Source organism: Delphinapterus leucas, chromosome 1 (assembly GCF_059928025.1).
Source record: "Delphinapterus leucas isolate spDelLeu-1000000601 "Yukka" chromosome 1, BTC_Dleu_Yukka2, whole genome shotgun sequence".
In the NCBI taxonomy this organism is placed as follows: domain Eukaryota; kingdom Metazoa; phylum Chordata; class Mammalia; order Artiodactyla; family Monodontidae; genus Delphinapterus; species Delphinapterus leucas.
The window spans coordinates 34067030-34079107 of record NC_143129.1 but is presented as its reverse complement, the minus strand read 5'-3'; the positions used below and the strand labels follow the sequence as shown (position 1 = coordinate 34079107).

Genomic DNA, 12078 nt, shown 5'->3' with positions numbered 1-12078 from the left:
AGCAAAAGGAAGCTACTGTAGTTTCTTAAAGAAAGGAAAAAAACGGCAGCTTAGATTTATTATACAAAATGAACTGCAGAAGGGTTGAAACTGGAAATAGTTCAATTATGATTCAATGGAAAAAAAGGGCAACAGAAGTAGGCAATATAATAGATGAGGTGAAAGGAAGGGAAGACACAAAGATTTCATATAAAGTAGACATTCTTGACTGCCTTCCAAAATCCATTTCCCGTTCCTCCCTCCTAAAAGAACTCCAACATTCCCAGGTATCTCTAGCTCTTCCCTGATACAGCTCATGTGCCTTAGGGGAAAACTAACCCCATATTCAGCTTCAGGATGGGTACGATTGCCTTAAGGATAATCTCATAACCCTTGCCAGGGATTGGTTCAGAAATAGGCAGGTGACCTACTCCTGAACCCACGAGAGGCCAATGAGATGACAAATGTGTTGAAAACTTTGGGGAAGGTTTCCAGGGGTTCTTCTAGAAGCGATCTTTGCTATTTCCCACTGGATGTGATCAAAGTAGCACGCACTCCAACTGCTACTGGCAAGCAGCATATGAGTACGAGGGGAAACTCCCTCAGTATGCAGCCACTGTGAATAGAAGGGCAGAGAGTCTGAGAGAAAATAGCTAGCTGATGACACCATTGAGATGCAGCATTAACCAATCCTGAAGAGGTTCAGTTATTTATTCAAGCCAGGAGATTTCCTTCCTGTTTAGTCTCAGGTGGCATTTCTATTATTTGCATTTGAGGGTATGCTAAATAATACTAAGCTTCTGAGCTTGAACATGAAGTTTAAAAACGTGTTGGCCACAGAAACAAGGAAACTGAGATGGGAATTTATTTGCAAAGTTCACAACTTTCAGTTTTGGGCACTTTAAGATCAAGTTGATAAGGCCAGCTTTCTAAGACTTGTACCCTGGTAAAATTAGAGCATATTTAAGAACGAGTGCTCTTATTCTCCAGCTAAGAAAAATCTCTTATTTACCTTGCAGAATTATGGTCAAAGGTAGAAAGTTGACAGAACTTCTGATGGAATCTATCCTTGACTCAGAGTCAAAGTTGGCTTTCCATACTGCTCCCTGGTGCCTGTATTTAATTCCTCCAGTTCTAATCCTTATCTGCTATTATCACGGAAACTGGCTGTTCATCCTTCAGTGTTGATGTCCTTGTCAAGTCCTTATGTGACACACAACTGATAGCTCCATTTATTTCCTGGAAATCTTGATTTTCTGGCTTTTCACTTAGTTCATTACTAAACTTCTCCAGCAACAAAAGATTATGTTCCTTGACTATTAATCTGAGAATGTGATCCAGAATTATTTCTTCATTCTGGCTGCCGAACAGCTAATCTTGTTGCTACCATGCCCCAACAAATTGGGCACGCTGAGATTTTAAAGAAGTTTTAAACTTCATACAACATTTTGAACACAATAAAAAATTTTCATTTAAAAATATGATTATATGTTTGTGAATCTAATGAAAACACACAAAACTAGTTTGTATTTACTATTTTGGTCTAATTAAAACATTTTAAAAATTATTTTAAAATACTTAAAATGCCCAACTATATTACTTAACTATATATCAAGTTTTAACACCCTCATAAATAAGTTAAATAAGGAAAAATATTTTAAATAAAAGTGATTTACAAAGATATTAGAATACTTTATGAGAGAATCATTCATAATAAATAAATTTAATTTAAAATGACAATGTCATTAAAACATTCATCAACTATTTCTAACATATTAAAGAATAGGAGACATCTCTTTTAAGGGTAGACAGATTTTTGCTTCGATGATAAGTTCTTCCTAAAATACCTACTTAATGTCATAGTCTGAGATTTTTTTACCTGATGTTCCAGTTTCGTGATTTTTCTCTTCAGGCTTGCCATCTGACTTGAAAGCTCTTTGTTCATCCACCTCATCATCCCCCCACCATGATGGCTGCCCATATAATGGAGTACCACGGGGCATAGCAGAAGTATCTGGAAAGAGGTGGGAAAAATCTGTCTAAAGCATATGAAACAGAAAAAAAAATGCTTTTGCAGAATGCTAGAATTGCCCAGTTGATTTATTAAATGAAAAAGTACAGCTGACCCCTGAACAACACGGGGTTAGGAGCCTCAACCCTCCCTGCAGTTGAAAATTTGAGTATAACTTATAGTCAGCCTCCCAAATCCACAGTCCCCCCATATATGCAGTTCCACATTCGTAGATTCAACTAAGGTGGATCCTGTAGTATTGTAGTGTTTACTACCGAAAAGAAATCTGCATATAAGTGGACCTGCATAGTTCAAAGCAGTGTTGTACAAGGGTCAACTGTATAGTCTAGATAGGTGAAAAGTACTCTAAGTTGAATAACTTAGTATTTGTGAATCTCATTCAATATTGAACATGATGAAATAAATGAAATTCTGCACTGGCTATTATCTAAGTAATGTAAACTGCTATAGCCCAATAGCTTTTTGTCAAAGTGTAATTAGTTCTTTGGTATATAGAAATGGCTCATAAATCTAAATGTGAAGGATGAAACTAAATTTTGGTATAAGTGACCGTTTTTTACTTTTTTTTAAATCCTAAGGGCATTGCACAGTAATTAAATTTAAACTAGTTGTTAACTGGACTAACAGATTTATGTTTGAGCAATCTGGTAATGTCTAGCAGTTTTAAAAATTGCTTTTGTATGAATGGGATTATCTATATAAAATATTTTTTACAGTTCCTGGAATACTATAAATACGATAATTATGATGATGTAGGCATTACTGGACATTTCCTTTTCATTCATTTCAGTTACAATCCAGAAAAAAAAGTAGCAAACATGAAATAATAAAAATACTATAAGGCAAAATATATGTATTTTCTTCAAATATTTAAACGCACCTACATACAACTGCCATATAATTGTATGTTTTATAATGCTTTCTAATGAAGCACTGGCTGTATTAAAACCCACTCTGAAATTGTCATTATTATCATTAATTATTTTTAAAAGGATATGGCCAAGCTTTTGAGAACAAAGCATGCAATTTCTTCATAACTGAGTATATATATGATATTTTGAAAGAGGTTAACTTACCTATGGCTTTTTCCTCAGATTTTAGTGCTTCTGTAGCTTTGTGTGGCACTTCTGCCGCGGTATCTGCTACCTTTGAATCTATGCTTTTGGCACATGCAGATTTCAATAATTCTGATTCTGAAGATTTTTGGGACAATTGAAGCTGAATGGTAAACTTCTCATGCTATAAAACATTTTAAAATGGAAGTGAAATATACATGAGTGAAATCAACCCTAGTAAATGGTAGATTTACAAAAGAAATAAGTAAAAACTTTTTACCTTTAGAGCTTCTTCAGGGACCCTCATTTCTCCTCGTACTACAGTGAAAAGATTTGTATGTAAACAGGGCTAAGGAAGAATATAATTTCAAAATTCTGATAATCAAGCTTAAAATGATCAAATATAGAAACTGTCCTATTTTCTACAGGTAGTTACAGTAGAATGACTATATTCCCTTTAAGAATTAAATGTTAAAATATGCTCACAAATATAAAACTTTTCATTTTTAAAGACTAAATAAAATCTTAAAATCTAGCAAGTAATTCTAAACTTAGGTAATCGTGGCCTTCAAGAAGCAAATAACTGGATGATTAACTGAAGCACAAAAGACATTTTCAGTTCTCACTAACAATAATATGACTGCAAAGAGAAAGCAGCTGGATCAAATTATATTGATAGCTAATCACAAAAATCTAAAAAGAAGTACGTCATCAGTGATTACCCAACAGTAAATCCTGAAGGAATTCAATTACTCCTTCTTCACAAGCATTGATAAAATGAAGTTCATCTTGAAAGTGCAAAAGAAATGCTATAATTAGGATCTTAACAGCAACTACAACCACTCCTTCCCCCCATGAATTGCAATCAGGGTCATACTACATTATCAAACAACTGATTCTATACAGATTAGAACCAAAAGCTAGATATAATGAATGCTTTCATTATTATACCAAAAAGAACAATGCCTCTGTATATTAAAAAGATCTTTCACTAAACAGTAGAGGTCACATTTCTCACCATTACTTAACCCCGTAATGAAAGGACTTTTATAACCACATAGTAAATTCTAGTCTTCTTTACCAATTCAGAGCACCCATGACTTCAAGGGTAGAAAGCTTTAATTACCACGTGGGAGAAAAACAGACTTTCCATGCATAACAAGCAGTAAACTTGTTAACGAGTATTTGACCCATAGTTCTACTCATTAAAATAATAAAAACTCAGAATTTTTTAGAATTGTAAAGCGCTTTGGGAATATCCTGTTCAATTCCATTAACCCGCCTTCCCATTCTATAGAAGAGGAACTTGAGGACTAACGGGGCAGAACCCACAGTTCATAACTAAGTATAGCTAATAAAAAGTAAAAATCTAGTAACTTTGTTTTACCCCCAAGAAACTTATTAACAGCTGGAGAAGATTCATAGCATTCTTACATTTTCAACGTTAAACACAGCATCTTAAAAATATTGAAAGCCACTTCTATTTTTTTCAATGGGAAACAAATGATTTTAGCCTGTTGTGTTTTCTGATGCTTCTAGATTCTCCTGGGAGAGCTTTTAAGGCTACTCCTCAAGGCTAGTCTGGGGTATTCTCTTTAGATTTAGACTTTTTTAAGATCAAGGAAAACTTATAAGAGGGTGTAACTCATAGGTTCACACACTTTACCTTACAAAAAAATTCCTGTGTGGGGCACCAAAGCCCTCAAAAATCCTTCTGTTTAGGTCATGAATTTACCTGAGAACTCTGGTATGACTACGAGATTTTGAGACTGCCCTAACCTCAGCTTTTCCCTCCAAAGCTACTATCTTCCTAGTGGTACGGACCCAGGTAACTGTTTCTAACTTGGTTAGTTCAGAAAAATGACAATCTAAGGTACAATTACTTATGATGTCAATAAGTTACTAAATATACAATACAGTAATATTAACTATAGTCGTATGTCAATTATACCTCAAAAAATTCCAGAAAAAAGTTACATGCTTACTTAAATCTTGCTTACTAAAAATCATTAATCTTTATAGATTATTTCCACATTTCTTTAAATAAGAAACAACTGAAAACCAGACAAAATACATAGAACAATGGTCTGCAAGACAATCAACACCAGGTAACAAAAGACCAATGTCTTGAGTGTAGAGGAACAAAGCAAAGTGAGCGCAATCACTGCCCCAACTCACTACCTTAAGAGAGCTTCCAAGTCACACTGCAAGAATGGGTAATCCAGGCAGAACCTGGCAGACTCTCTGAGCTGTGGAAGACAGAGGGTTGAGAGTCTAGGGAGACCAAGGTTCATGGGACTGACTACTGAAGAGAAGAGAGCTTCACAGAGATAGAATTCCAGAGACTGTTACAGGGACTTGCTCAAGTATTCAGCTGAATACTGATCAGCACATTCATTTGAGAAACGACTGGGACAAGAACCACTTGAAAGTATTGGAGTGCCCAGTGCTCAAGCAGGGCCAGAAATAGTGTCTAATTACAACAGCCAAGCTGGAAAACCTCATGTATCATGAGCCACTGGATAAAGCAGGGATTGGCAAATTGTTTCTAAAAAGGGGCAGACAGTAAACATTTTAGGTTTTGAGGGCCATATGATCTCTGTTGCGACTACTCAACTCTGCTGTGGTAGTATAAAAGCGACCATAGAAATATGTGAGTGTATCAAAAATAAGCTCAAAATGGATTAAAGATCTAAATGTAAGGCCAGAAACTATCAAACTGTTAGAGGAAAACATAGGCAGAACACTCTATGACATAAATCACAGCAAGATCCTTTCTGACCCACCTCCTAGAGTAATGGAAATAAAAACAAAAATAAACAAATGGGACCTAATGAAACTTCAAAGCTTTTGCACAGCAAAGGAAACCATAATCAAGACCAAAAGACAACCCTCAGAATGGGAGAAAATATTTGCAAATGAAGCAAATGACAAAGGATTAATCTCCAAAATTTACAAGCAGCTCATGCAGCTCAATAACAAAAAAACAAACAACCCAATCCAAAAATGGGCAGAAGACCTAAATAGACATTTCTCCAAAGAAGATATACAGAATGCCAACAAACACATGAAAGAATGCTCAACATCACTAATCATTAGGGAAATGCAAATCAAAACTACAATGAGATATCATCTCACACCAGTCAGAATGGCCATCATCAAAAAATCTAGAAACAATAAATGCTGGGGAGGGTGTGGAGAAAAGGGAACACTCTTGCACTGCTGGTGGGAATGTGAATTGGTTCAGCCACTATGGAGAACAGTATGGAGGTTCCTTAAAAAACTACAAATAGAATTACCATATGACCCAGCAATCCCACTACTGGGCATATACCCTGAGAAAACCAAAATTCAAAAAGAGTCATGTACCAAAATGTTCATTGCAGCTCTATTTACAATAGCCCGGAGATGGAAACAACCTAAGCGCCCATCATCGGATGAATGGATAAAGAAGATGTGGCACATATATACAATGGAATATTACTCAGCCTTAAAAAGAAACGAAATTGAGCTATTTGTAATGAGATGGATAGACCTAGAGTCTGTCATACAGAGTGAAGTAAGTCAGAAAGAAAAAGACAAATACCGTATGCTAACACATATATATGGAATTTAAGGGGAAAAAAAATGTCATGAAGAACCTAGGGGTAAGACAGGAATAAAGACGCAGACCTACTGGAGAACGGACTTGAGGATATGGGGAGGGGGAAGGGTGAGCTTTGACAGGGCGAGAGAGAGTCATGGACATATACACACTAACAAACGTAGTAAGGTAGATAGCTAGGGGGAAGCAGCCGCAAGGCACAGGGATATTAGCTCGGTGCTTTGTGACAGCCTGGAGGGGTGGGATAGGGAGAGTGGGAGGGAGGGAGACGCAAGAGGGAAGACATATGGGAACATATGTATATGTATAACTGATTCACTTTGTTATAAAGCAGAAACTAACACACCATTGTAAAGCAATTATACCCCAATAAAGATGTTTAAAAAAAAAAAAAACTCTATAAAAAAAAAAAAAAAAAGAAATATGTGAGTGTATATCGCTGTGTGCCAATAAAACTTTATTTACAAATACAGCCTGAGAGTCAGATTTACCAATAGTTTTGCTGACCCCTACAGCAGAGTACACAGAAAGACCTTGCCTCTGTAGTGGGGAATTAATTAATCCCAGACTAATCTTAGAAGCCTAACAAATCTTAAAAGCAAGACTCAACATAATGAAATTGTTTCCAAGTAACCTGTTTCCCAGAACAAAGCTCAAAACTATTTATAGGAATCCAAAAATACATATAATACTCAACAAGGTAAAAATTCACAATGTCTGCCATTCAGTCAAAACTTACAGTGAATGCAAAAATCAATCAAAACTGACCCAGGGGCTTCTCTGGTGGCGCAGTGGTTTAGAGTCCGCCTGCCGAAGCAGGGAACGCGGGTTCGTGCCCCGGTCCGGGAAGATCCCACATGCCGCAGAGCGGCTAGGCCCGTGAGCCACGGCCGCTGAGCCTGCGCGTCTGGAGCCTGTGCTCCACAACGGGAGAGGCCACAACAGTGAGAGGCCCGTATACAGCAAAAAAAAAAAAAAAAAAAAAAAACCAAAAAGAACACCAAACTGACCCAGAACTGACACAGGTGTCAACAAACATGTTAACACAGTTATTATATTGTTTAAAAAAAATAAGTAGAGACTTGGAAGATACCAAAAACAAAATCCAAATTGAACTTCTAGAGCTGAAAACTATACTGGATGGGTTAATTGCAGATTAGACACAGCCAAAGAAAAGTTTAGTAAACAATAACAACCCAAATTGAAATGCAGAGAGAACAGATAATTATTAAAAAATAATAAATAGAGCCTCAGTAAGCTAGGAGACAACTTCAAGTAGCCTAATATACATTTACTTGAAGTCTTCGGAAAAAAAATAGGGAGGACAGAAAAAAAAGATCTGAAGAAGTAATGGCTGAAATTTTTTCTAAATTTGATTAAAAGTATTAACCCACATATCCAAGAAGCTCAAAAATCCTCAAGCACAAGAAACATGAAGAAAACTACACAAAGGCACATTATAATGAAACTGCTCAAAACCAGGGGAAAAGGGAACCAATGCAAGTGAGAATACAGTGAGTGGAGCAACAACTTTAAAGTAACTGAAAGAAAAGAAATGTCATTTAGAATTCTATGCCCAGCAAAAGTAACTTCCAGTGGGCTTCCCTGGTGGTGCAGTGGTTGAGAGTCTGCCTGCCGATGCAGGGGACACAGGATCGTGCCCCGGTCCGGGAAGATCCCACATGCCGTGGAGCGGCTGGGCCCGTGAGCCATGGCCGCTGAGCCTGCACATCCGGAGCCTGTGCTCCGCAATGGGAGAGGCCACAACAGTGAGAGGCCCGTGTACCGCAAAAAAATAAAAATAAAAAAAAAATAACTTCCAGTAACTAAAGTGAAGCTTTTCCAGACATAAAAAAGATGAAATAATTCATCACCAGCAAAGCCATACTATAAGAAATATTATAGGAAGTTCTTTACATAGAAAATGATACTAGATGAAAACATGGATCTATAAAAAAGGATGAAGAACACAAGAAATGGTAGCTACATTGGTTTAAGATATAAGAGTACAACGCCCATAAAAATCTTAAGATATTTTTCTTATTATTTAAATCTCTTTAAAAGATAACTGATGTTTTACTGATAAGAGTGTAGAATGGGATTTGTAACATATATAAAAATAAAATGTATGACAACCATAGCACGAAGGTCAGGACAGAAGAAATGAAAGTATACTACTGTAACGCTCTTATACTATACGTGAAGTGGTATAATGTCACTTGAAGATACAGCTTAAAATTAAGGATAAAATTATAAATCTTAAAACAACCACTAAAATATTTTAAAAGTGCTACAGTAATAAGCTAACAAAGGAGACAGAATGAAATCCTGAAAAAGGTTCAAATAATCCAAAATTAATTAAGAGGAAAAGAAAAAATAATGGGGCAAATCGAGCACAAATATCTAGATGATAGATTTAAGTCTAACCACATCATTAAATGTGAATGCTCTAAATCCCCAAATGAAGGCAGAAATGATCAGATTGAATGAAATAGTAAGACCAACTATATGCTGCCTAATTCAAATGTAGAGACAATAGGTTAAAAGTAAAAGAATGCAAGAGATATTCCAGGCTAACACCAATCCAAAACGAATGTCTAGACAAACCAGATTTCAGAGCAAAAAATAATATTATCACAGACAAAGCAGGTCATTTTATAAAGGGGATCAACTCATCAAGAGGACACAATAATTCTAAATGTTTACATTACTAATAACAGAGTTTCAAATTACATGAAGCAAAAACTTCTGCAAGGAGAAACAAACCCAATTATAGCCCGAGATTTCAATATCTCTTTCTCAAAAATTGATAGAACAAGTAGACAACAAATCAGTATAATACAGAAGATGCGAACAACACTACCAACTAACCTGGCCTGACATTAATAGAATACTCCAACCAAAAACAGTAGAATGCACATTCTTTTCAAGTACATAGAGAATATTTACCCAGATAGACTAGATATATTCTGGGTGACAGGAGAGGATTTGAGATATACATAGTATGTTCCTGACCACTATGGGATTAAATTAGAAATTAATAACAAAGTCTCTGGGAAAAATATCCAAATATTTAGAAACTGAGTAACAAAGATTAAATAACCCAATGATGCAAAGATCAAAAGAGAAACTAGAAACTATCTTGCATGTTAAAGCAGTACAGGCATACCTTGTTTTATTGCACTTCCGTTTATTGTGCTTTGCAGATATTGTTCTTCACAAACTGAAGGTATGTGGCAACCCTGCACCCAGCAAGTCTATCAGAGCCATTTTTTTAACAGCATCTGCTCACTTTGTGTCTCTGTATCACATTTGGGTAATTCCCACGGTATTTCAAACGTTTTCATTATTTTTATATTTATTATGGTGATCTGTCATCAGTGATCTTTGATGTTACTATTGTAATCGTTTTGGGGCACCATGAACCTCACCCACGTAAGATGGTGAACTTAATTGACAGATGTTGTGCAAGTTCTGACTGGTCTACCAACTGGCCGTTCCGTTCCTCTCCTCAGGCCTCCCTATTCCCTAAGACACAATGAAATTAGACAATGAAGTTAGACCAATGCCTAATTAGACCAATTAGACCAATTAATAACCCTACGATAACCTCTAAATATTCAAGTGAAATGAAGAGTCACACATCTTTCACTTTAAGTTAAAAGCTAGAAATGACTGAACTTAGTGAGGAAGGCATGTCAAAAGCCAAGACAGAACCAAAGCTAGGCCTCGTGTGCCAGTCAGCCAAATTGTGAATGCAAAGGGAAAGTTCTTGAGGGAAATTAAAAGTGCTCCTCTAGTGACCACATGAATGATAAGAAAGCTAAATAGCCTCATGCTAACATGGAGTAAGTATGAGTGGTCTGAAAAGAAGATCAGACCACAACGTTCTCTTAGGCCAAAGTCTAATCCAGAGCAAGGCCCTAACTCTCTTCAATGAAGGCTGAGAGAGGTGAGGAAGCTACAGAAGAAAAGTGTGAAGGTAGCAGAAGTTGGTTCATGAGGTTTAAGGAAAAGAAGCTGTCTCCATAACATAAAATTGCAAAGTGAAGCAGCAAGTGCTGATGTAGAAGCTACAGCGAGTTATCCAGAAGATCTAGCTAAGAATTATAATGAAGGTGACTAAAATAAACAACAGATTTTCAATGTAGACAAAACAGTCTTCTTTGGAAGAAGATGCCCTCTAGGACTTTCATAGCTAGAGAGAAGAAGTCAATGCCTTGGCTTCAAAGCTTAAAAGGGCAAGATGACTCTCTTGTTAGGGGCTAACGCAGCTGGTGACTTTAAGTTGAAGCCAATGCTTACTTACCATTCTGAAAATCCTAGGGCCCTTAAGAATTATGCTAAATCTACTCTGTCTGTGTTCTGTCAGTGGAACAATAAAGCCTGGATGACAGCACATCTGTTTACAACATGATTTAATGAATATTTTAAGCCTACTGTTTGAGACCTAATGCTCAGAAAAAGATTCCTTTCAAAATATTTCTACTCCATGACAAGGCACCGGGCCACGCAAGAGCTCTGATGGAGATGTACAAGATTAACGTTGTTTTCATGCCTGCTAACAACATCCATTCTGCAGCCCATGTATCAAGGAGCTATTTCAACTTTCAAGTCTTATTATTGAATAAATACATTTCACAAAGCTGCCATATACAGTGATTCCTCTGATGGATCTGGGAAAAGTCAATTGAAAACCTTCTGGAAAAGACTCACCATTCCAGATGCCGTTAAGAACATTCATGATTCATGGGAAGAGATTAAAATATCAACATTAACAGGAGTTTGGAAGAAGTTGATTCCAACCCCCATGCGTGACTTTGAGCGGTTCAAGACTTCAGTGCAACAAGTAACTGCAGATGTGGTGGAAACAGCAAGAATACTAGAATTTAGAAGTGGAGCCTTAAGATGTGAGTGAATTGCTGCAATCTCATGATAAAACTTGAACGCATGAGGAGTTGCTTCCTATGAAGGAGCAAAGAAAGTGGTTTGTTTTTGTTTGTTTTCTGGCTGCACCGTTCGGCATGCGGAACTTCCCTGACCAGGGATCGAACCTGCGCCCTCTGCACTGCAAGTGCAGAGTCTTAACCACTGGACCACCAATGAAGTCCCAGAAAATGGTTTCTTGAGATGGAAACTCCTCCTCATGAAGATGCTGTGAAGATTTTGAAATGACAACAAAGTATTCAGAATAATGCATAAATTCAGTTGATAAAGCAGCAACAGGATTTGAGAGGACTGACTCCAATTTTGAAAGACGTTCTACTGTGGAGAAAATGCTATGAAACAGCATTGTGTACTACAGAAAAATTGTTCTTGAAGGGAAGAGTCAATCGATGTGACAAACTTCACTGTTGTCTTATTCTAAGAAATGGCCACAGCCACCCCAACCTTCAGCCGCCACCACC

At 36.8% G+C, this 12078-nt stretch overlaps 1 protein-coding gene across 12 annotated transcripts in view; it reads right to left on the bottom strand.

Annotated features, from left to right (window-relative positions):
- Positions 1 to 12078, bottom strand: part of CEP170 (centrosomal protein 170) — a 146420-nt gene that overhangs the window by 67480 nt on the left and 66862 nt on the right. For all 12 annotated transcript variants that reach the window (XM_089918833.1, XM_089918753.1, XM_089919100.1 and 9 more), the window contains exons 5-7: positions 3347 to 3405; positions 3088 to 3250; positions 1859 to 1993 (exon numbers count right to left, since the gene is read on the bottom strand). In XM_089918833.1, the coding sequence (XP_089774959.1) occupies positions 1859 to 1993; positions 3088 to 3250; positions 3347 to 3405 (357 nt within the window). The remainder of the gene's footprint in view (positions 1 to 1858; positions 1994 to 3087; positions 3251 to 3346; positions 3406 to 12078) is intronic.